This window comes from Oncorhynchus gorbuscha, linkage group LG16, assembly GCF_021184085.1.
Source record: "Oncorhynchus gorbuscha isolate QuinsamMale2020 ecotype Even-year linkage group LG16, OgorEven_v1.0, whole genome shotgun sequence".
In the NCBI taxonomy this organism is placed as follows: domain Eukaryota; kingdom Metazoa; phylum Chordata; class Actinopteri; order Salmoniformes; family Salmonidae; genus Oncorhynchus; species Oncorhynchus gorbuscha.
Genome location: NC_060188.1, coordinates 27,974,602 through 27,999,117, shown reverse-complemented (window position 1 = coordinate 27,999,117; position 24,516 = coordinate 27,974,602). Strand labels below are relative to the sequence as shown.

The following is a 24,516-nucleotide window of genomic DNA, read 5'->3' as shown; positions in this document are numbered from 1 at the left end:
GGATACTATGAACAGCCCGAGGGCAAGGAACCACAAAGAAAAAAGAATATGAATATACATATTTCAGATAGCTGTACACACACCGTTCAGCTAGGTTAATAATCTTTACAATTACTTTCTGTGTGACTCGATGTTTACACGTGCATTGTTTTGATTGAGAGCTCGGGGTCTGGAGCACATTTCAACAAATAACGTTTTTCTTTCATAATAGGGAGGCCCAAGAGCCTGTAATTCGAAATCATTTTAATAAAGTATAATCTGACTTCGTGGTGGGAGGCGATTCTATAACGTGCTCCCTGACCTTGGCTTGTCTTGTCTTTCCACTGAGTTCACACAGCGTAAATTTTTCAGGACAAAAGCAGGGCATCTTTACCGCCGATCCGCGAGACATTCCGTGCTCTTTTCCATCGAACGACTCCCCAAATTAGGCAACGTCAAGGCCGGAGGACCGAGAAAGCATAAACTATAAAGACATTTTAATCATAAATGCATAGTTAACTGAAACATCGAGTTATTCAATGTTAAAATATAACGTTTATACGCGTTGCCCCAAAATAACAAAAACGACTCAATTTCCATAAATTGCTTTCTTAGAAGCTATTTGCAACTAGCTAGTACACTAGCCGCATTTTAGTTAGCTGTGCAAACATTAGCCTGTTAGCTGGGTCAAGTACATTACTTCGGATCATATAAATGCATAGTATTATTTTTATACAAGTGTAGCTAAATGTGAGACATTACTTCACCTTAAGGGGCATTTAACCTGGCCAACTATCAAACTAATGTAATAATCTGCACCGACCTAACGAAATAGCTAGCGCGGCCGCCTAGCTAAGTAACGTTACACCCCCCCCCCCACGATGCTAAAAAAAAAATACAAGGAAAACGGAAGTCGTTAACTCTACATTTTGCAAGCTCAAAGAAATTGATGCGCACACTGCATAAATGTATGTATATTCCCTTGTTGTATACACAGACCATATTATTGCAGGGATAATTCATGCCTAAGCAAGCCAAATAACCGTGGCACGCAAAGGTTAGCTTGCTGGCTAACGTGCGCTAGCCTAGAACCAACAAAGATCTCGACAAATACACTCTGGCCCATTGATGGAAAACATTTTTTATATATATATATACGTTTTACGCACTCGACTTACCCGTTTAATGACGTTCTTTGCACCAGTGAGAATGATGCCGAATCCAAAAACCGCAGCATTTGCGTTCTCATTTAGGAGACTTGTTATTTTTTCAGATCAACAACCGACTTTGGTTCTTCGGTCATTTTTTTCTCCTCGGATTCAACATACTTCCTGCTAGCTAGCGGTGTGAAGCGGAGACATACGTACTTTTGCGCGTCATCATGCGCAGAATAACATTTTAGTCTGCATCAAACACCTATCTTTTTTAAACAGATTACATTGTTGCATGCTGTACTATATTTTGCTCTCCAGAAACTATAACTTGTCCATTTTGCTCCGGTGCCCTCAATCGTGTTGTTAATCAAAATCAGACAAACGTCCACAGTTGGTGCTGGAGCTGCTCAGAATAGCTTTCCGTGAAAACAGCCTTTGCTTCGTGGATCATGAAGGAAATGACATTCTGAGGTCACTATGTCTATATGATATTGTAAATTACTATAATCGTTTCTTTCATGGTTTGTGAGTGATTGTATAATACTCCAAAATGATTCAGTTTATTAGATTGCAACACTTGGTAACCTATAGTTGATTTTCTCAGGCTGCCCAATGCGCTTCACATTGTGATTTGTGATCTAATCTGTTTTTTATTAGCCTGTTCCAAATATAGTTTGAAGTGATTCACATGTAAACTAGAATCACGTGTATCAGTTTACAATTCACAGCCATCGAATACATTTTATGCCATTGTGTTAGTGAGTCTATTAGTATTTCTAAGGCATATATATTTCTTGGCCCACAGATGTAGCCTTCCTAACCGTCATTCAAAGCAATTGCAGTCATTTATGATGGTTCAATCAGTGACATTAATCTTTGATCCATGAGATTTTATTTTTGCTTTGAAAATGTATAGTTACCTAGGAGCCTGGAGGTAGCCACATAAGCCTGATTATAGGATACTGCATTTGAGTAAAATATTTATCATAATTTGTTTTATTATTATTATTATTGTATATCATTATAATTATGAATATTGTAGGGATATTTAATAATCTAAACCAGTTATGTTATATACAGTACCAGCCAAAAGTTTGGACACCCCTACTCATTCAAAGGTTTTTCTTTATTTTTTACTATTTTCTACATTGTTGAATAATAGTGAAGACTAAAACTATGAAATAACACATGGAATCATGTAGTACCTAACACTTAATAGTAACTAACATAGATTTTAGATTCTTCAAAGTAGCAACCATTTGCCTTGATGACAGCTTTGCACACTCTTGGCATTCTCTCAACCAGCTTCATGAGGTAGTCACCTGGAATGCATTTCAATTAACAGGTGTGCCTTGTTAAAAGTGAATGTTTTTGACCCAATCAGTTGTGTTGTGACAACATAGGGGTGGTATACAGAAGATAGCCCTATTTGGTAAAAGACCAAGTCCATATTATAGCAAGAACAGCTCAAATAAACCATCAAGCACTATGATGAAACTGGCTCTCATGAGAACCGCCATAGGAAAGGAAGACCCAGAGTTACCTCTGCTGCGGAGGATAAGTTCATTAGAGTTACCAGCTTCAGAAATGGCAGCCCAAATAAATGCTACACAGAGTTCAAGTAACAGACACATCTCAACATCAACTGTTCAGAGGAGAGTGAATCAGGCATTCATGGTTAGTGGGACTATAATTTGTTTTTCAACAGAACAATGACCTAACACACCTCCAGGCTGTGTAAGGGCTATTTGACCAAGAAGGAGAATGATAGAGCACTACATAAAATAAATAATACATAAAAAATAAATGTATATATAATTGTAATGAGTAAAAATTCACTAGCAATTAATACACACACGCACACAGTGCATGAGGAAAGCATTCAGACCCCTTGACTTTTCCACATTTTGTTATGAAAATGTTAAAAATGTAATCCCTCATCAGGGGTGGAAGGTAGCCTAGTAGTTAGAGCATTGGGCCAGTAACCGAAAGGTTGCTGAATCAAATCCCCGAGCTGACAAGGTAAAAATCTGTCGTTCTGCCCCTGAACTAAGCAGTTAACCCACTGTTCCCTGGTAGGCCGTCATTGTAAATAAGAATTTGTTCTTAACTGACATGCCTAGTTAAATAAAATAAATCTGCACACCCGATAATGACAAGCCGAAAACACGTTTTGAAATGTCAGAATGAAAACCAAGCCATGCGGAATTATCCATAGAACTCCAAGACAGGATTGTGTCGACGCACAAATCTGGGGAAGGCTACCAAAAAAATGTCTGCATCATTGAAGGTCCCCAAGAACACAGAAGAACCTTTGGAAGCGACTACAGCCTCGAGTCTTATTGTGTACACTACAAGCTTGGCACGCCTGTATTTGAGGAGTTTATCCCATTCTTCTCAGCAGATCCTCTCAAGTTTTGTCAGGTTGGATGGGGAGAGTCCGGGCTCTGGCTCGGCAACTCAAGGATATTGAGACTTGTCCCCAAGCCACTCCTGCGGTGTCTTGGCTCTAGGGTAGTTAACCTGTTGGAAAGTGAACCTTCACCCCATTCTGAGGTCTTCAGCACTCTGGAGCAGGTTTTCATCAAGGATCTCTTTACTTTGCGCTGTTCATCTTTCCCTCGATCCTGACTAGTCGCCCAGTCCCTGCTGCTGAAAAACATCCCCACAGCATGATGCTGCCACCACCATGCTTCACTGTAGAGATGGTGCCAGGTTTCCTCAAGACATGACACTTGGCATTCAGGTCAAAGTGTTCAATCTTGGTTTCATCAGACCAGAGAATCTTGTTTCTCATGGTCTGAGAGTCTTTAGTTGCCTTTTGGCAAATTCCAAGTGTGCTGTCATGTGCCTTTTACTTCTGTCTCGCCACTCTACGACAAAGGCCTGATTGGTGGAGTGCTGCAGAGATGGTTGTCCTTTTGGAAGGTTCTGCCATCTCCACAGAGGAACTCTGGAGCTCTGTCAGAGTGACCATCAGGTTCTTGGTCACCTCCTTGACCAAGGCCTTTCTCCCCTGATTGCTCAGTTTGGCTAGATTCAGCTCTTGGAAGAGTCTTGGTAGTTCAAACTTATTCCATTTAGGAATGATGGAGGCCACTGTGTTCTGGGGGACCTTCAATGCTGCAGACATTTTTTGGGTACCCTTCCCCAGATCTGTGCCTCGACACAATCCTGTCTCTGAGCTCTACGGACAATTCATTCGACCTCATGGCTTGGTTTTTGCTCTAACATGCACTGTCAACTGTGGGACCTTATATAGACAGGTGTGTGTCTTTACAAATAATGTCCAATCACTCGAATTTAACACAGGGGGACTCCAATCAAGTTATAGAAACATCTCAAGAATGATCAATGGAAACAGGATGCACCTGGGCTCAATTTTCAGTCTCATAGCAAAGGTTCTAAAAACTTATATAAATATGGTATTTCAGTTTTTTTGTTTTTAATACATTTGCAAAAAATTCTAAAAATCTGTTTTCACTTTTTCATTATTGGGTATCGTGTGTAGGTTGATGAGGGAAAAATGTATTGAATCCATTTTTAGAATAAGTCTATAACGTAACATAATGTGGAAAAAGTCAAGGGTTCTGAATACTTTCAGAGTGCACCCTAAACGAATTAGCGGTTTGCGAGTAGCCTAGTTTTATTATGGCCTGGGACATTGTTTATCTAGCAAATTTGCGACAGAAAAAACCCACCCAATATAGCTCCAGTAAAATGGATCATATCTTTGAATGGTTTGGGCTAGGGATACACTGTTTTCAGTAAAGTAATGGTGAAACCATGACAGTCACAAAGCTGTTCTCTATGGCATACTACTTAGTGTGTAAGTGATGCACCGTTATGGAACTAATTTTAGACATACAACCTGCAATTGTGCAGTTTTTAGACCATCAAAAGGTTTCGGCCCCGGAAGCCCAGGGCTAATGACGCCATTGCCCTGCACCCACCATAAAGCTCCACATCCCATTAAACACACCCATGAGTTGTAAATGTAGAGGCTATTGGACAGACAATAATGGATCAATTACCTAAAATGTATAGGTTTACATTTGAATAATTGGGAATGTTTTATTTTGATTTGCAACCTCATATGATGACCTATATGGTATGGCCAAATTTGGGCAACTGGTATAACATGCAAAGGGATATTTTACTCCATACATTTTCCCTGACACCCAAAAATACTCGTTACATTTTGAATGCCAAGCAGGGCAGGAAAATGGTTGAATTAACACACTTAAAGATCCCTACTGCGTCTGATCTGGTGGACACACTAAACACAAATGCTTTGTTGTTTGTAAACCAGATGGCACGATTTTCTTGTTTTTTACATTTACGGATAGCCAGGGCCACACTCCAACACTCAGACATAATTATTACGTCTGAATGTTGGAGTGTGGCCCTGGCTATCTATGTCTGAGTGTTGGCGTGTGGCACTGGCTATCCGTAAATTACAAAAAAAAAAATTGTGCCATCTGGTTTGCTTAATATAAGGAATTTGAAATGATTTATACTTTTACTTTTGATGCTTAAGTATATTTTAGCAATTACATTTACTTTTGATACTTAAGTATATTCAAAACCAAATACTTTTGAACTTTTACTCAAGTAGGATTTTGCTGGGTATGTTTCACTTTTACTTGAGTCATTTTCTATTAAGATATCTAGACTCCTACTCAAGTATGACAATTGGGTACTTTTTCCATGACTGCTAATACACAGGATATCAGTACCGAGTAGATGTGCTGGGGTACAAGGCAATTGGGGTAGATATGTACATTTAGGTAGGGATAACGTGACTAGGCAACAGGATGGATATTAAAAAGTAACAGCAGCGTATGTGATGAGAGTTGCAAAAAGAGTAATTGCAGATAGTCTGGATAGCTATTGGTTAACTATTTCGTAGTTTTATGGCTTGGGGGTAGGGTCCTGTTGGTTCCAGAATTGGTGCATAGGTACCGCTTGCTGTGCACTAGCAGAGCGAACAGTCTATTCCCAAGATTCCCAAGATAAATACTGTCATATATACTTTTTGATTTAATTAAAAAATATATCTTTAGAATAGTTTCGGGCATTTGCTGATGTATTCATCCAGCAAGGTCAAAGGTAATCTTCTCTACAGTGGTAAGGTTTTCTTCTGTCTGGCTGATGCTGGTTAGATAGGCCTAAAGGTTTGACAGTTCTTTGCTCCATCAAGCACTTCTTTATTACTTCACTACTCTGTTGCATTGCAAACTCAATGGAAGGTTTTGGCCACTGGGTGTTGAGCCATGCACCTCAGTGATGCTGACCTGATATACTGTGTCTAGGATGATAGACCATCCACTGCTTAATTCTTGACCATGCAAGCACTGGCTGTAGAATGGCCCATACTGAAGAGTTCAGTGACTTTCAATGTGGCACTGTTATAAAACAAGTCCGTTTGTCAAATTTCGGCCATGCCCGGGTCAACTGTAAGTGCTGTTATTGTGAAGTGGAAACGTCTAGGAGAAACAATGGCTCAGCCGTTAAGTGGAAGGCCACACAAGCGCACAGAACGGGACCGCTGAAGTGTGTAGCACGTAAAAATGGTCTGTCCTTGGTTGCAACACTCACTACCGAGCTCCAAACTGCCTCTGAAAGCAACGTCAGCACAAGAACTGTTCATCGGGAGCTTCATGAAATGGGTTTCCATGGCCGAGCAGCCGCACACAAGCCTAAGATCACCATGCGCAATGCCAAGCCTCTGCTGGAGTGGTTGGTGTAAAGCTCGCCCCTATTGGACTCTGGAGCAATGAAAACACGTTTTCTGGGGTGATGAATCACACTTCAACATCTGTCAGTCCGATAAATTAATCTGTGTTTGGCGGATGCTAGGAGAACGCTACTTTCCCGAATGCATAGTGCCAACTATAAAGTTTGGTGGAGGAGGAATAATGGTCTGGGGCTGTTTTTTCAAGGTTTGGGCTAGGCCCTGTAGTTCCAGTGTAGGGAACTCTAAATGCTACAGCATACAATGACATTCTAGACAATTCTGTGCTTCCAACTTTGTGGCAACAGTTTGGGGAAGGCCCATTCCTGTTTCAGCATGACAATGCCCCCATGCACAAAGTGAGGTCCATACAGAAATGGTTTGTCAAGATAGGTTTGGAAGGACTTGACTGGCCTGTAACAGAGCCCTGACCTCAACCCCATAGAAAACCTTTGGGATGAATTGGTATGCCGACTGCAAGCCAGGCCTAATCGCTCAAAATCAGTGCACAACCTCACTAACGGTCTTGTGGCTGATTGGAAGCAAGTCCCTACAGCAGTGTTCCCGCATATATTGGAAAGCCATCCCAGAAGAGTGGAGGCTGCTATAGCAGCAAATGGGGGACCAACTCCATATTAATGTCCATCATTTTGGAATGAGATGTTCGACGAGCAGGTGTCATATACTTTTGGCCATGTAGTGTATTTACTGTAATACATTATACTGTACGCATGTGCATACAGTACAGGAGATGGCGGTAAAGTACTTTTACTTGGCTAACCTGCATGCTATATAGATGAAGAAGAGTTTCTTGCCCAATCAGGAAATAGAGGCTGTATTCCGCGCCTGCGCGTTTGAAATATGATAATTTTGTTGATATGCTATGCTAGCTAGCTAGCTAGCGGAGTTTATTTTTGCATGTTAGGTTACCATTAACTTTCCTCTCTTCACTGTCTCGCCACTGTATCAAGAGAAAATAGAAAACGCTCTGCATGAAGGGCTGATGGAAAACGCAAGAGATTTGGTGAGCGCTATTATTGTGTTCTGTGTACATCTCTGGTGTAATCCTAGTTCCCCTTTCTTTGTTGTGGTTGTCAGACTGCAGCAGCTAGTTTAGCTAGGTAGGCGAGGCAACAGTAGTGCCAGCTAGTTACTGTAGCCGCAGAAAATAAAACAGACAGCTTTATTCCAGCATTGCCTGCCTTTCAATTGTTTAATAAAGCTAGCCGCTGATGATGGCAAGCTGTGGTGCTGCATCTTCAACAATCTTCCAACCTTCTAGGGCAGCTTGTCCGCTTGTATAACGGCGCAAGATTCAGCAGCTACCATTAACGTTACGTTAGCTGGCTAGCAAATCATTGCAAGGCAGGCCCGTCACGTTAAATAGACCGCACTGCAGTGATTTTTGACGCTGTATTGTGGTGTCTTGCAGACTAATTCCTGGGATATCAGGTCATGAGCCAGCGCGTGCAGCTGTCATTTCAATATTGTGCTTTGGCAACAGAGGTTCTGAATAGAAAGGGGGCGGTGCACCACCGATGACATTAGCTATCGGTTACAGCAGTGCAAAACGTTTGGCATGTAGCTTACTTGATGTATGTTGTCACAATATGTCGCTATTTTGATCACTGAGAACAGACTTGTTTTAGTGTAAAAATGGTAGGTGAGCTACCACCAGATATGTGGTGGTGGGTGTTACGGTTATAATTGGTTAACATGTTGAGCTCTCAGCAATTTCCATGTTGGTTCAATGCAGTGTTATTCATAGATTAATTAATTGGTATGTAGCTATTGAATTGACATGTTATACTTTCAAAATCCCCTTCACTCTTCATCCGAATTCTGTCCGTGTTGCATGGAAACATTGCACATAGGCTACATATCCTCGCTTATATAAAAAGGTTTATGGATGCAGTCATTGCTTTGCCGTTTTCAGATTTTTAAAAATCAGCAGTAGGTTATCATGCAAAGCAACCACCTGCAGTGGCATGCGGGTAAGTGAGACTGCATTGACTGCACTGTGCTATCTCTATCTGACACAATCCTCTCTCTCCTACAGGCTGAACGGACTGTTCGTTCAGAAAGGAAGAGGCGGGACTCGTTTGGGATGTTCGATGGCTATGACAGCTGCAGTGAGGATTCTAGCAGTAGCTCGAGCTCTGAGGACAGTGATGAAGAGGTGCCCTCCCTCCCTGCCAGCCTGCCCATCATCAAGACCAACGGCCAGGTCTACACCTACCCCGATGGGAAGGCAGGAATGGGTTAGTAGTACTGTGACTGCCTCTGCCTATTGAACATAACCACTGATGACCACTTATTACAGGGAGGTAAAGGCAATAAATAACCACTTATTACAGGGTTGAACTGAGATTTTAGCATTCTATTATATGGCCATCTCTTCGTTCGACTGAACAGTACTCACACCTCGTTATCCCTCGTGTGTGTGTGTGTGTGTGTGTGTGTGTGTGTGTGTGTGTGTGTGTGTGTGTGTGTGTGTGTGTGTGTGTGTGTGTGTGTGTGTGTGTGTGTGTGTGTGTGTGTGTGTGTGTGTGTGTGTGTGTGTGTGTGTGTGTGTGTGTGTGTGTTTCACTCTCCACAGCCACCTGTGAGATGTGTGGAATGGTGGGAGTGAGAGATGCTTTCTACTCCAAAACCAAGCGCTTCTGCAGTGTATCCTGTTCAAGGAGCTACTCATCCAACTCTAAAAAAGCCAGCATACTGGCCAGACTGCAGGTAAAAACAAACTGCACTAAGTCTACTTCTATTGTCCTTGTATGTTCCTCTATAACCACCATTTTTAAGTTGAATTGACATTGAAAAGGTGTGTAAACAGGTTGTATTTATTTCATTTTAATTCCTTCTTCTGTGCCTCATCCTCTGTGTATCTATACGTAGCTATGTTTCCATTAACTGGTCCAGTAATTATTTTTATTTTTATTTTTTTGACATTTGGAAAGTTTGTATAGAAAATAGATGCAACAATTGCCTGCTACATTGTGTTTCCATTGAACTATATTGTTGATTAAAAACAGCTGGACGTAATGACGTCACACCAAAAAATATATACAAATGAAGTAGTTAGTGTTTCCATTAACTTTTAAGGCAAATTGAGCATTAATAAATTGTTGACAGCCTGGATGCCCTCCCAACTATGTGTTTCATGTCTCAGGTAGTCTGCAAAAGCCAGGATGGATATACTGCAATAATTTACTAATATTTGTCATATTCTAATAACTGTCATGTTCCCGCGTATTTCTATTTATTTATTTCACCTTAATTTAACCAGGCAGGCAAGTTGAGAACCAGGCAGGCAAAGCAGTTTGACACATATAACAAAACAGAGAGTTACACATGGAGTAAAACAAACATACAGTCAATAATACAGTGGAGAAATAAGTCTATATACAATGTGAGGAAATGAGGTAAGATAAGGGAGGTAAGGCAATAAAAAGGCCATGGTGGCGAAGTAAATACAATATAGCAATTAAAACACTGGAATGGTAGATTTGACAGATGAGTGTGCAAAGTAGAAATACTGGGGTGCAAAGGAGCAAAATAAATAAATACAGTAGGGGAAGTGGTAGTTGTTTGGGCTATTTACAGATGGGCTATGTACAGGTGCAGTGATCTGTGAGCTGCTCTGACAGCTGGTGCTTAAAGCTAGTGAGGGAGATAAGTGTTTCCAGTTTCAGAGATTTTTGTAGTTCGCTCCAGTCATTGGCAGCAGAGAACTGGAAGGAGAGGCGGCCAAAGGAGGAATTGGCTCTGGGGGTGACAAGTGAGATATACCTGCTGGAACGCGTGCTACAGGTTGGTGCAGCTATGGTGACCAGCGAGCAGAGATAAGGCGGGACTCTAGCATAGTCATGGTGAAACTTGCATCCAGCCAACCAGAAACATAAGGTGAAGCAGTTCAGGCATTCTTGAAATTCAGGACAATCGTTGTCCTGCAAAAAAACAAACACAATTTTAATAGTTGAAAAAATAGATTTAGACAGCAATAGGTACACCGTTTCCATCATCATTTGTCAGAATTATGAGTTATCATAAGTTTCCATCATAAGTTAGACAAAATATATCCATCTCAGTCGAACTGATACAAGTGTTGTTGATCTTCAGAAAATGTATCCTATAATCTGCCGTTTCCGTTACACACGTCGCAATGATTTATTTTTGTCGAATAAACCTGGGACAAAGGAAACCTGCCTGGCTTGTATGATTCTTCTTCTATCTCTCTCCAATATTTGTTCCTTTATTATTATTTTCAAAGGGTAAACCACCAACGAAAAAGGCTAAAGTATTACAGAAGCAGCCTCTCATGGCGAAGTTGGCTGCCTATGCCCAGTACCAAGCCAACCAACAGTACCAAGCCAACCAACAGAATCAAGTCAAATCAAAAACGGGTAAGTTCCATGTAAAAGTCCATGACACGTGAAATGTATTTATTACCAATTACAAATGACTACAGTATAGGTGCAACAGGGACTAGATTGAGATGATATCTTTCTCACTGTAAATAAAGACGGTGATGATAATAAGGTGGTCGTTGATTGAGTTGTGTTCTCTCATGACGATACTTGTGGTGGTTGCAGTGATTCCTGTGAAAGGCTTTGATTGGGGACGCTACATAGGCACCGGCGACATTAACGGGGCACCTGTCGGCTGTTTCAAACATGTAAGCAACGCTCAGCTCAAACACTCCAAATGGTTGCTGGTGAAAAGTGACAGTGTGTGGAAGTCAGAACATGGAGACACAGCCAATATGGGATATCTTAAGTAACATTATACTTTTAAAGTAGAGATCACACTCGGTGGATAAAAGATGCAAGCGTCTATGGTTGCCTCTCATAACGACTACTTATTAAGGGGCTAATATTACAATAAATACTAAGTAATTGAATTTCAGCTTGGGCCTTTCTTGGTTGTTATAAAGAAGTAGATTCTTCTAGATGTTAGAATGTGTTGATTTGTAACCTGGTAAGATGTTTTATGCTCCAGTACAACACAACTCAACAGAGAAAGTATGTTAGAATATACCTCATCCCTACTGACCCATCAAACAGTGTGATGAATAGCTCATCTGGATGTTTTGGAAATACGGTGGGGGGACTCTGGGATGGCAGGTAGCCTAGCGGTTAGAGCGTTGGGCCAGTAACCCGAAAGGTCACTGGTTTGAATACCCAAGCCGACAAGGTGAAAAACCTGTCTGTGTTCTTGAGCAAGGCACTTAATCCTGATTTGCTCAAGGCGCACAATACTACTATGGCTGACCCTGTGAAACAACACATTTTACTGCACCTCTCCGGTGTATGTGACAATAAAACATAAATAAATATATATATATGTATGTTTTATTGTCACATACACCAGACACTGTGTGTGTGTGTGTGTGTATATATATATATACACACACACACAGTTGAAGTCGGAAGTTTACATACACTTAGGTTGGAGTCATTAAAAGTTGTTTTTCAACCACTCCACAAATGTCTTGTTAACAAACTATAGTTTTGGCAAGTCGGCTAGGACATCGACTTTGTGCATGACACAAGTCATTTTTCCAACAATTGTTTACAGACAGATTATTTCACTTATAATTCACTGTATCACAATTCCAGTGGGTCAGAAGTTTACATACACAAAGTTGACTGTGCCTTTAAACAGCTTGGAAGATTCCGGAAAAAGATGTCATGGCTTTAGAATCTTCTGATAGGCTAATTGACATCATTTGAGTCAATTGGAGGTGTACCAGTGGATGTATTTCAAGGCCTACCTTCAAACTCAGTGCCTCTTTGCTTGACATAACAGGAAAATCAAAAGAAATCAGCCAAGACCTCATAAAATGTTTTGTAGACCTCAACAAGCCTGGTTCATCCTTTGGAGCACCTTCCAAACGCCTGAAGGTACCACATTCATCTGTACAAACAATAGTATGCAAGTATAAACACCATGGGACCACGCAGCCGTCATACCGCTCAGGAAGGAGACGTGTTCTGTCTCCTAGAGATGAACGTACTTTGGTGCAAAAGTGCACATCAATCCCATAACAACAGCAAAATACCTTATGAAGATGCTGGAGGAAACAGCTAAAAAAGTATCTATATCAGTAAACACAGTAAAATCAGTCCTATATCGACACAACCAGAAAGGCTGCTCAGCGAAGGAAGAAGCCACCACTCCAAAACCGCCATAAAATAGCCAGGCTGCGGTTTGCAACTGCACATGGGAACAAAGATCGTACTTTTTGGAAAAATGTCCTCTGGTCTGATGAAACAAAAATAGAACTGTTTGGCCATAATGGCCTATGGGGGAGGCTTGCAAGCCGAAGAACACAATCGCAACCGTGAAGCACCCGTGAGGCACGGGGGTGGCAGCATCATCTTGTGGGGGTGCTTTGCTGCAGGAGTGACTGGTGCACTTCACAAAATAGATGGCATCATGAGGTAGGATAAGTATGTGGATATATTGAAGCAACATCTCAAGACATCAGTCAGGAAGTTAAAGCTTGGTTGCAAATGGGTCTTCCAAATGGAGAATGACCCAAGGAAACTTCCAAAGTTGTTGCACAATGGCTTAAGGACAACAAAGTAAAGGTATTGGAGTGGCCATCACATGCCCTGACCTCACTCCTATAAAATAATTGTGGGCAGAACTGAAAAAGCGTGTGCCAGCAAGGAGGCCTACAAACCTGACTCAGTTACACCAGCTCTGTCAGGAGTAATGGGCCAAAATTCACCCAACTTATTGTGGGAAGCTTGTGGAAGGCTACCTGAAACGTTTGACCCAAGTTAAACAATTTAAAGCCAATGCTACCAAATACTAATTGAGTGTATGTAAACTTCTGACCCACTGGGAATGTGATGAAAGAAATACATTTATTCTCTCTACTATTATTCTGACATTTCACATTCTTAAAAAAAAGTGGTGATCCTAACTAACCTAAGATGGAATTTGTACTCGGATTAAAAGTCAGGATTTGTGAAATTGAGTTCAAATGTATTTGGCTAAGGTGTATGTGAACTCAACTGTGTGTGTATAACATTTTATTTTACATTGTTGAAGCTGCACTAATTGTGAGGATAGGTGACAATGAAGAGTATTAGCTCGCCATGATGCGTTTGGTTGTTTTAATTAATAGCAGTCCTTTTTGAGCGGACATATTTGTATTGTGATGTCGTTCTCTATGTTCAGCGTGTGTTGTCTTCTCTGCCTTAGGTTCCCATGGGAACTTCTTGGGGTGACCTTGCAGAAGGGGTGAGGGTAGAGGTGCCCAATACAGACAGCGGCCTGCCAATGAAAGTGTATTGGATAGCAGGAGTTATCAAATTAGCAGGTAACAAAGAAGCCCCAGAGAATCCTCTTCGCTCTGAAATGTACCTGGTTGGATTCATAGATGATAGGGTACTTTCTCTGCATTGTTTTCATCAAACTCTGTTTACACATAGACATGTTACACTTAGATGTAACCTACACACAATGCTTGGAAACATAGATACTTCTCTCATCCAACAATACTCCTATGATTCATTTTTAAGGGTATTTCAGGAACAAAATTAGTAGAAAATCAGTGGTTTTTCTAATCTTAAAACATCATTGTGTTTCTCTCCGCAGGCTTTAAGGCACTGCTACGGTACGAGGGGTTTGATGGCGACTCTGGCAGGGATTTCTGGTGTAACATCTGTGTCCCTGACATCCACCCGGTGGGCTGGTGTGCAGCAGGAGGAAAGCCCCTGGTTCCTCCCAAGTGTAAGAGTAACAGAGGGAGTCCCTTAGAAAACACAGCCAGGATATTTGTGGCCATGAGGATAATAATGATAATGCCTTTTCTTTGCAAAGCACCGTTCCTGAATTATGCTCAAGGTCACCAAATCAGTGCTCAGTAGTCTTTTTAAACAAGGTACTGTATTGTGTTATGTACACGGCATGCGTAGTCTGTTCTCTGAAAGGTAATTAGAACAAATTATAGTACCTTACTTTGTTTTGCCAAGATAAGGATATATGCTCTGTTACAAGTGGTGGGGCAAGTGTTAAGTCATTTATAATTTCTGACCTATTTGAGAGAATCATTTCTAATCTTTCCCAAACGTTGTCTGACTGTTTCACCTTAGCCATTCAGCACAAGTGCACCAACTGGAAAGCGTTTCTTGTGAAATGCCTAACAGGAGCAAAGACTCTACCTATTGATTTCTCCACCAAGGTGAGCTACAACTCTTCATCACAAGACACTCCAACACCTCACTCATAGCACAAACATGCATCAAATATCAATATGAGAAGATGAATATGCTTGCATTATTTCCACAGATGCAATGCTAATAACCTTATGCCACTACCAGTACAAACATGCATTGCATGTATTATTATATAGTGACATATGCTATAATGCCTAACTGGATAGTCAAGTAACATTGTAGAATCTTCACCTCCTCGCCCTTCCCCAGGTGCAGCAGAGCATGCAGTTCCCCTTTAAGAAGCTGATGCGTGTGGAGGTGGTGGATAAGACTCACCTGTGCCGGACGCGGGTGGCCCTGGTAGAGCAGGTGATCGGCGGTCGACTTCGGCTCGTCTACGAGGAGTGCTCGGACGGCTCAGATGACTTCTGGTGCCACATGTACAGCCCACTGATACACAGCATCGGCTGGTCCCGCGGCATCGGACACCGCTTCAAGAGATCGGGTCAGTGACCATAGTGGGGAGGGCACGCGAGACTAGGCACGCGGGTCTTACACATGAGGGTCTTACACATGAGGGTTGATTATTGTCCATTAATGACCGATACTCTTCCTTGTTTCAGATGTTTCAAAGAAACTTGATGGCCAAGTAGATGCCCCAGGACAGCTTTTTGTGAAGGTGAGTTCAAATAAATGTTTCAATCTGCCACTTGACTTCGTTGATTCAGATATTTTTCTGGTCTCTGACATTTGTTTGATATGTGGCACAATCTCTCTCAGGTGAAGGATGTTGACCAGAGCGGGGAGTGGTTTAAAGACGGCATGAAGCTGGAAGCTATTGACCCTCTGAATCTATCAGCTATTTGTATTGCTACTGTTAGAAAGGTAAGCCCTATAATCGTGATGAGAAATATGACTGACAGAGAAATGAGGGAAATAAAGACAAATGACATTTCACGTGTAACAGAGTTGTACACATTCACCCTCCCTGCCTTCTCTTCTTCCAGGTCTTGGCGGATGGATACCTCATGATCGGAATTGATGGTTCCGAGGCAGCTGATGGCTCTGACTGGTTCTGCTATCACTCCACCTCTCCCTCTATCTTTCCTGCTGGATTCTGTGAAATCAACACAATTGAACTCACCCCTCCACGTGGTACACACTGAATTACATTACATTGTGTGGTAAAAGCATAATCACAATTGTCTATTTGAGTTTATTTGTAGTACAAAGAGAGTGCGCACCATTGATTCTTACCTCACAGTGGCTATTTCAATTGGCCAGCCAGTTGCTGTTACTTGTAGCCTCAATGAGTAAGTCTTTTCTGCAGGGTACACAAAACTCCCATTCAGATGGTTTGACTACCTCAGGGAAACGGGTTCAGTGGCAGCTCCGGTGAAGCTCTTTAACAAGGTAACCTTGTTCAGCTTTGTCTGCTAGCTATTTTGCCTGTTAAGTCATTTTGACTCTTTACTTTTGTTCTCAGTCTGTTAGTTAGACTGAATTTGTTGTCAAAACCAACTACTTGCTGTCTGAGTAACCCTTTACATTTTTCATCTATTTTAAGTTTGATTGTTTATGCACTTTGGCTTTTTCAAATTGCTTGATTTCTGTCCGTAGTGTAGTCGTTACAGGATATTAGTCCGAATAAGAAAGACCAATGGCATCTGAGTGCAGTGAAGTTAAGACTAGTAGCCCACCAATGTACAACTTTGCTTGCTTGTAGTTGTAGTGTTATGAGAAATTCCTTGAGTCCACCAGCTGAATGTCCCCTTCTCTTTGTTGACTTTAAAGGAGGTTCCAAACCATGGGTTCCGCCCTGGCATGAAGCTGGAGGCTGTGGACCTGATGGAGCCCCGGCTGGTGTGTGTTGCCACAGTGACACGTATTGTATATAGACTGCTGCGCATCCATTTTGACGGCTGGGAGGACGAGTATGATCAGTGGGTGGATTGTGAATCACCTGACCTCTACCCTGTGGGTTGGTGTCAGCTGACTGGCTACCAACTACAGCCACCAGCTGTGCTAGGTGAGTTTTTTTATTTTTTATATTCTGTTTATTGGGATTTTTCAGCATTTTTACACAGACAAAGATGGGCAAAGATATACATTTTCTTAGTGCAAGGTCTGAACTAGCACTAGTATAGCCCAAAAAAAACCTTTTCGAAAACCAAGTCAGATTTTTAATTAGCATCATCCCCCACATGACCTTGACTGTAATCTCCCAAATAACCAAAACTACCAATACAGGTAGAACTGCTAAATACAAAAAACACCCACCAAGACAGTCAAAACATCAAACTTAATTTAAGCAAAACACAGAAACCTTCAGATAACCAAAACACTGTGACTTATACGCAAACCTTTAATCTGAAACCAGTAAATGTAGGAAAATTGAGCTAAAGCATTGCATTTTTTTGAACGAGTTGAGACGAGCTGTGCTGAACAAATGTATGAATGAATGAGTTGTTCTCTGGTTTGTGCTTTTTTTCCAGCCTCTAGAGAGCTCCCTCAGAGTGTGACAAAGCAGAAGAAGAAATCCCAGCAGTACAAAGGCCAAAAGAAAAGTGGGTCATCCGTCCCCTCGTTTTGCCCCGTGCCTCTGCCTCCTCCCCTGCACACTCCCCTTTCCCTCTTGCTTTCTCTATTTAAGGGCAAAGCTGCACTCACCGCGGCTCTTCACGGTTGTTGCTCTGCATCTCTATTCACACCAAAACAGCATTGAAACCAAGTCGAAAACCTCCTACACCAGATTGAATGTTCGTACCAGTGTGAAGCTGTTACCTCAGGCTGAAGAAAAATCTTCAATGACTGCAATAAAATACAAATAATTTGATTATGTAGGCCCATAGTGTAGATCTTTTTATTGTATGCTTGGTTTTTATGTTCCTTCAGTCTTTGTTAGTCATGCCAGACATTACATTAGACTGTAAATTCTCCTTCCAGACTCACATTAAGCATCTCCAATCCAAAATTAAATCTAGAATCGGCCTCCTATATCGCAACAAAGCACCCTTCACTCATGCTGCCAAACATACCCTCGTAAAACTGACCATCCTACCAATCCTCAACTTCGGTGATGTAATCTATAAAATAGCCTCCAACACTCTACTCAACAAACTGCATACAGTCTATCACAGTGCCATCCGTTTTGTCACCAAAGCCCCATATATTACCCACCATTGCGACCTGTACGCTCTCGTTGGTTGGCCCTCGCTTCATACTCGCCAAATCCACTGGCTACAGGTTATCTACAAGTCTCTGCTAGGTAAAGCCCTGCCTTATCTCACTTAGCTCACTGTTCACCATAGCAGCACCCACTCGTAGCACGCGCTCCAGCAGATATATCTCACTTGTCACCCCCAAAGCCAATTCCTCCTTTGGTTGTCTTTCTGTCCAGTTCTCTGCTGCCCATGACTGGAACAAATTGCAAAAATCTCTGAAGCTGGAGATTCACATCTCCCTCACTAGCTTTAAGCACCAGCTGTCAGAGCAGCTTACAGATCACTGCACCTGTACATAGCCCATCTGTAAACAGCCCATCTATCTACCAACCTCATCCCCATACTGGTATTTATTTATTTTGCTCTTTTACACCCTAGTATCTCTACCTGCACATTCATCTTCTGCCAATCTACCATTCCCGTGTTTAATTGCTATATTGTAATTACATTGCCACCATGGCCTATTTATTTCCTCAACTTCCCTCATTTTCACTCACTGTATATAGACTTTTAGTTTTCTTTTGTTCTACCGTATTATTGACTGTCTGTTTTGTTTATTCCATGTGTGACTCTGTGTTGTTGTATGTGTCGAATTGCTACGCTTTATCTTGGCCAGGTCGCAGTTGCAAATGAGAACTTGTTCTCAACTAGCCTACCTGGTTAAATAAAGGTGAAATAAAAATAAAAAATAAACATCAAGCTTTCCTGAATAACTTACTAAGACATTTTTACCTAGATTTGAATATTTCAATTTTACCTTATTTTATTAATCATTAATAAGTAGTCACCTGTCAAAAACAGCAAAGGTATAAGAGACATGAAGGTAACAGCAGAGCTGATAAACCATTTTACGTTTGTCTTGATTTTTAGAGAGGAAGATCCCCATTGGCAAGCGGCCAGTGAGTTTGTCGGGGGTGGTATTGAGTGGAATGCCCCAGAGGAACCTATCTGGAGACGAGAACATGACCCCGCCAGACTACCCATCTCCTCCCATGCCAGCATCTGCCCCGGAGAACGCACAGCCTTCCTCGGCAGCCCAGGAACTCGGCCCCAACGGAAAGCCAGGTAACCAAAGCCACCCTACCAACTGAACTCAAATTAGAAACCCATGTTAAGCCTGGTAGTTGGGTAGGGATGTCCGCTGCTGAAACAGAAAAGTGTAGTTGTCCAAGGACTCTACCCCATCTCAATATCAACCATCTTGATAAGGCAACTTATTTTCTCCTTTATCTCCTGAGTTTTATAATTCTTCCTCTCCTTCCTGTCTTTAAATTCCCCATCTTTCCTACTTCTCTACTTGCCCTCTTTTTTAAAATCTTTTTTTTTTTTAAAGGGCTAACGCTGCAGCTGAAGGAGGAGGTTCAGGAGACGGACGAGTTCAACTTCCCGCAGGGCACAGCCTCTGACCTAGAGAACAACGGCTCCGGCTGCAGTTACTACATCAAACAGGAGCCCTGAGCCTCCGTGGGGCACTGCTGCACCCACCACCGGAGGGCCAGCCTGGGGGCAAGAAGGAGCCTGTCCACTCCCTCCTTCTCTACAGCACCAGAGACCATGGGCCCTGGGTGGCATCCCCACAACATTAACATGGAAGGTCACCAAGTGCTCCAAGCTGTGCCCATAGAGAGATTCAGGACAGTGCGGCTCAAAGACTAGTTCCAAACAGACAGCGCAAACGGGGAGAGTAGAAAATAAAGGAGAAAAAAAAAGAGGTGCGTAAATGACAACAACTTTACATTTCAGTTCAGTTTTTTGTACTTCAAAAAAAAAAGGTTTTGTACGACTTTTTCAAATCTGAGTTCTTTTTGTGCATCTCTCGTATTCGTCACTTTGAGGTAGGGTAATCTTTTGATGGATAAACTATGTGATGTTTGAGTGTATATATAATCAGATTTTCCAAAAAACAGGGTGTATGTACAGTTGAAGTCGGAAGTTTACATATACTTAGGTTGGAGTCATTAAAACTAGTTTTTTAACCACTCCACAAATTTCATGTTAACAAACTATAGTTTTGGCAAGTTGGGACATCTACTTTGTGCATGACACAAGTCATTTTTCCAACAATTGTTTACAGACAGATTATTTCACTTATAATTCAATGTATCACAATTCCAGTGTGTCAGAAGTTTACATACACTAAATTGACTGTGCCTTTTTAAACAGTTTGGAAAATTCTGGGAAATGATGTCATGGCTTTAGAAGCTTCTGATAGGCAAACTGACATCATTTGAGTCAATTGGAGGTGTACCTGTGGATGTATTTCAAGGCCTACCTTCAAACTCAGTGCCTCTGCTTAACATCATTGGAAAATCAAAAGAAATCAGCCAAGACCTCAGAAAATAAAGAGCAATTTCCAAATGCCTGAAGGTACCACATTCATCTGTACAAACAATAGTATGCAAGTATAACCACCATGAGACCACGCAGCCGTCATACCGCTCAGGAAGGAGACACGTTCTGTCTCTTAGAGATGAATGTACTTTGGTGCGAAAAGTGCAAATCAATCCCAGAACAGCAGCAAAGGACCTTGTGAAAATGCTGGAGGAAACGGGTACAATTATCTATATCCACAGTAAAACGAGTCCTATATCGACATAACCTGAAAGGCCACTCCGCAAGGAAGAAGCCACTGCTCCAAAACCGGCATAAAATAGCCAGACTAATCTTGTGCAACTGCACATGGGGACAAAGATCATAATTTTTTGAGAAATGTCCTCTGGTCTGATGACACAAAAATAGAACTGCTTAGCCATAATGACCATCATTATGTTTGGAGGAAAAAGGGGGAGACTTGCAAGCCGAAGAACACCATCCCACCTGTGAAGCACAGGGGTGCCAGCATCATGTTGTGGGGGTGCTTTGCTCCAGGAGTGTCTGGTGCACTTCACAAAATAGAAAGTATCATCAGGTAGGAAGAGTATGTGGATATATTGAAGCAACATCTCAAGACATCAGTCAGGAAGTTAAAGCTTGGTCGCAAATGGGTCTTCCAAATGGACAATGACTCCAAGCATACTTCCAAAGTTGTGGCAAAATGGCTTAAGGACAACAAAGTCAAGGTATTGGAGTGGCCATCACAAAGCCCTGACCTCAATCCTATAGAACATTTGTGGGCAGAACTGAAAAAGCGTGTGCAAGCGAGGAGGCCTACAAACCTGACTCGGTTACACCAGCTCTGTCAAGAGGAATGGGCCAAAATTCACCCAACTTATTGTGGGAAGCTTGTGGAAGGCTAACCCGAAACGTTTGACCCTAGTTAAACAATTTAACAACATTGCTACCAAATACTAATTGAGTGTATGTAAACTTCTGACCCACTGGGAATGTGATGACGGAAATAAAAGCTGAATAAATCATTCTCTCCTCTACTGTTATTCTGACATTTCACATTCTTACAATAAAGTGGTGACCCTAACTGACCTTAGACAGGGAATTCTTATTAGGATTAAATGTCAGGAATTGTGAAAAACTGAGTTTTAAATGTATTTGGCGAAGGTGTATGTAAACTTCCGACTTCAACTGTATGTCTGTATTGAATGGACTAAACCTTACTGGTAAAAAAAACAATCACTCAGATATAAAGTAGAAACACCCCACCAATCAGCTTCATACCAGTTCCACACATTCAACTAAGATTTGAGCACCTGACCACAATCTCTGGATCTTGTGTTCCATTTGTGTGATAGCCAATCATGACTGACAGCTATCACTGGGACATTTACCATGGAGAATGTGGACGAGCCCCAAATCTCAGGTCGACCCTTTTCCCACACTATATTTACCATGCCTTATTTAAAGTATGTTTACAAATATTACTCCTCTTGGCCAGTTGATTGCAGGCAAATTTGTCAAATCAAAAAAAATTATACTCTATGAAAAACAGGTCATTCACTGTGGTAATATTTAGTTCTATCAGAGTTTACTACACAATGATATGCAAACCTTGACTCTTGTGTCAAATAGTACAGAGATCTATCTGAAATGTGTATCTAATGTATGTAGCATTATTCTACATGAATTATGTCATAATTCAGAGCGATACTATAAATGTGAGTCGGAAATATTCAAGCCACTGTAAGAGTCGGGCTATTGTTCATCATTATCATCATTAGTGTTTCATCACCTCACTACCATCAACAACATGAGAACCATTTATCTAAATAGAGAATGTACTGCCTTTTGTAAAAGAAAATCTTCAAAATAATGCTATGTTTGCTCTTCCTCTTTTAGAATTTGAATGTAATCTCCTGCTGCAAGGTAGTCAGGTTCTGGTCAATCCACACATCAAGGTGATTTCCATGACAATTTAAATCACTTTGTGTGCATATTTCTTAGTAAGCGATTGGTAGGCTTGGGTTAAATTGTCACACTCACTGACTCATGATCACACATTTTATTCATAGGCCATCCTTTCGTTGGGAGATATTAAATGAATGTCAATATTGATTTATAAAACAAAATATATCACATTAAATATTTATTAACAAAGCATACAGTATATAACAGAGCCAATTTACAAACATATGGTGATTTATTTTGTGCCATATGAGGGATTATAATCTACATACTTTATCAAATACCGACTGCACTCCATTGTCTCACTTTATATACCAGTAAGGTTGACAATTTACTCTCAGGAAATCTTAGCGTATTGTATTATAGGCTTCTTCGTCGTTATGGTTATTGAGAAAGGTGTTGTCATTGGCTGTTGGCATGCTGAAATTAGGCTTCAGAGATTGATGTGGTCAACAATATTAACAAAATGTGTTAGTCCAAGATCGGTCTTTAAAGTAAATGTGTCACTTGGTAAACCATCTCACTAATGTAGAGACCTATCTGAATGTGATACAAGGTCCCATTTCAAGTGGATTTGTCATATGTTTTGTCTCTAGAGGTAGGATTTAACTGTCTGTCACTGTTTGATCATGTGTAGGGGATTCTTGAACTATTTTCTTTTCTCTCCAAAAGTTCAGTTAAATGTTAGCTTTGTCGATTTGTCTTACTGTTGTTACTGTTTGTTTCAATGTCTGGCCCTGAGTGAAACTCAAACTAGTATTAGTCTCAATGAAATTGTACATTTTACGCATTGGCTGGTGTAAACCAGCTCAGGTGACCATGGTGATGCCAAAGATTGCCTAAGGTCACTGTCAAGCAATAATGTCTTATCACAGTACTCTCCTAATGCAGTGAGATCCTAAGCGTTGAGCTGTACTTTCACTCAAACTTTAGACTGTGCATCAAAGACTGAATGGTGGAAATATACATTACATTGTTAATATATGGTATGACTGTTTTGAGGTGACAAACCTTGTCTCCATCGTCCTTGTTACACAAATGTTAAACATGAGAATTAATGGTATTTGAATGAAGAAAAGAAACGCACAAAATATAGGGCTACACTATTCTGATCATGACGTTCAAATGCATTATTTCATCATTATAATCCATTTAAGAAAACAAGACTTTGAGGGTGTTTGTTAACCAAAATATGTGCATGCAGCAGTGTGAACATGTCCTCTTGTGCTTAACTAGTTGATCTTGGTTTATGTGTAACTGTTGGTCTTTGCACTAACATGGGTCTGTGTGCTTGTTTCTATTGTGAAACCCCTTCATTGTCTTTTATGGTGCTATATATATATATATTTGATATTCATAACCTTTTAAGAATTAAATGATTTTCATAAACTGTGGCCATGGAGAAATTCAGTTCTCTTGTATTTTGGATACAACTATGAAAGATTTGTATTAACTGCCAAAACATTCTTTGCATGGCACTTGTGGGATAAATTATTTTTTCTTCATCCAAGTATGTGTTTGTTCCTTGGTTTCCATGGTAAATGTGCTGTGAACATGAAGTTTACTAAGCTACAGTATATCAAATACAAAAGTAAAGAAATGTTTAGATGTTTACTTTCATTTAACATGTTTGAATTTTGCAGCATGTTTGTGGAAAAAGTATTGTAAAATAAAATTTACTTACTACACTGCATAAAAATATGCCAGCATCCATTGTTTTAACTACACCATTAACGGAATACTTCAGGGTTATGGCATTGAGGACCTAGACTTGGCACTCCGGTACCACTTACCATGTGGTAGCAGAGAGAAGTGACAATTATGGCCTTCATGATACAGCCTGGTATAGAGGTCATTGAGCTAAAGTTGAGCCAATGCCAACTTCCTTCAAACTGGACAAACATTCATCCACCAGCTTATTGGACACTGGGGAAGTAGAAAAATTCACTGCTCCC

The 24,516-nt window shown here is 41.0% G+C and overlaps 2 protein-coding genes across 6 annotated transcripts in view; one reads left to right on the top strand and one right to left on the bottom strand.

Moving 5' to 3' along the window:
* Positions 1-1,562, bottom strand: part of LOC124000507 (zinc finger protein 91-like) — a 29,314-nt gene extending 27,752 nt beyond the window's left edge. For 3 of the 5 annotated variants that reach the window (XM_046306909.1, XM_046306910.1, XM_046306911.1), the window contains exon 1: positions 1,158-1,562. The gene's annotated coding sequence lies outside the window, so the exon portion shown is untranslated. The remainder of the gene's footprint in view (positions 1-1,157) is intronic. The other 2 variants (XM_046306912.1, XM_046306913.1) reach the window with 1 other exon arrangement.
* Positions 1,563-7,741: 6,179 nt separating this feature from the next.
* Positions 7,742-20,298, top strand: LOC124000371 (MBT domain-containing protein 1-like). The gene is made up of 17 exons (XM_046306683.1): positions 7,742-7,894; positions 8,930-9,131; positions 9,470-9,603; positions 11,141-11,273; positions 11,463-11,545; positions 14,086-14,203; positions 14,482-14,616; positions 14,979-15,067; positions 15,312-15,546; positions 15,665-15,720; positions 15,822-15,926; positions 16,049-16,196; positions 16,372-16,454; positions 16,836-17,070; positions 17,537-17,608; positions 19,136-19,330; positions 19,599-20,298. The coding sequence occupies exons 1-17, from the start codon at positions 7,874-7,876 to the stop codon at positions 19,721-19,723; spliced, it is 2,169 nt and encodes a 722-aa protein (XP_046162639.1). The 5' UTR covers positions 7,742-7,873; the 3' UTR covers positions 19,724-20,298.
* The last annotated feature ends 4,218 nt before the right edge of the window (positions 20,299-24,516 follow it).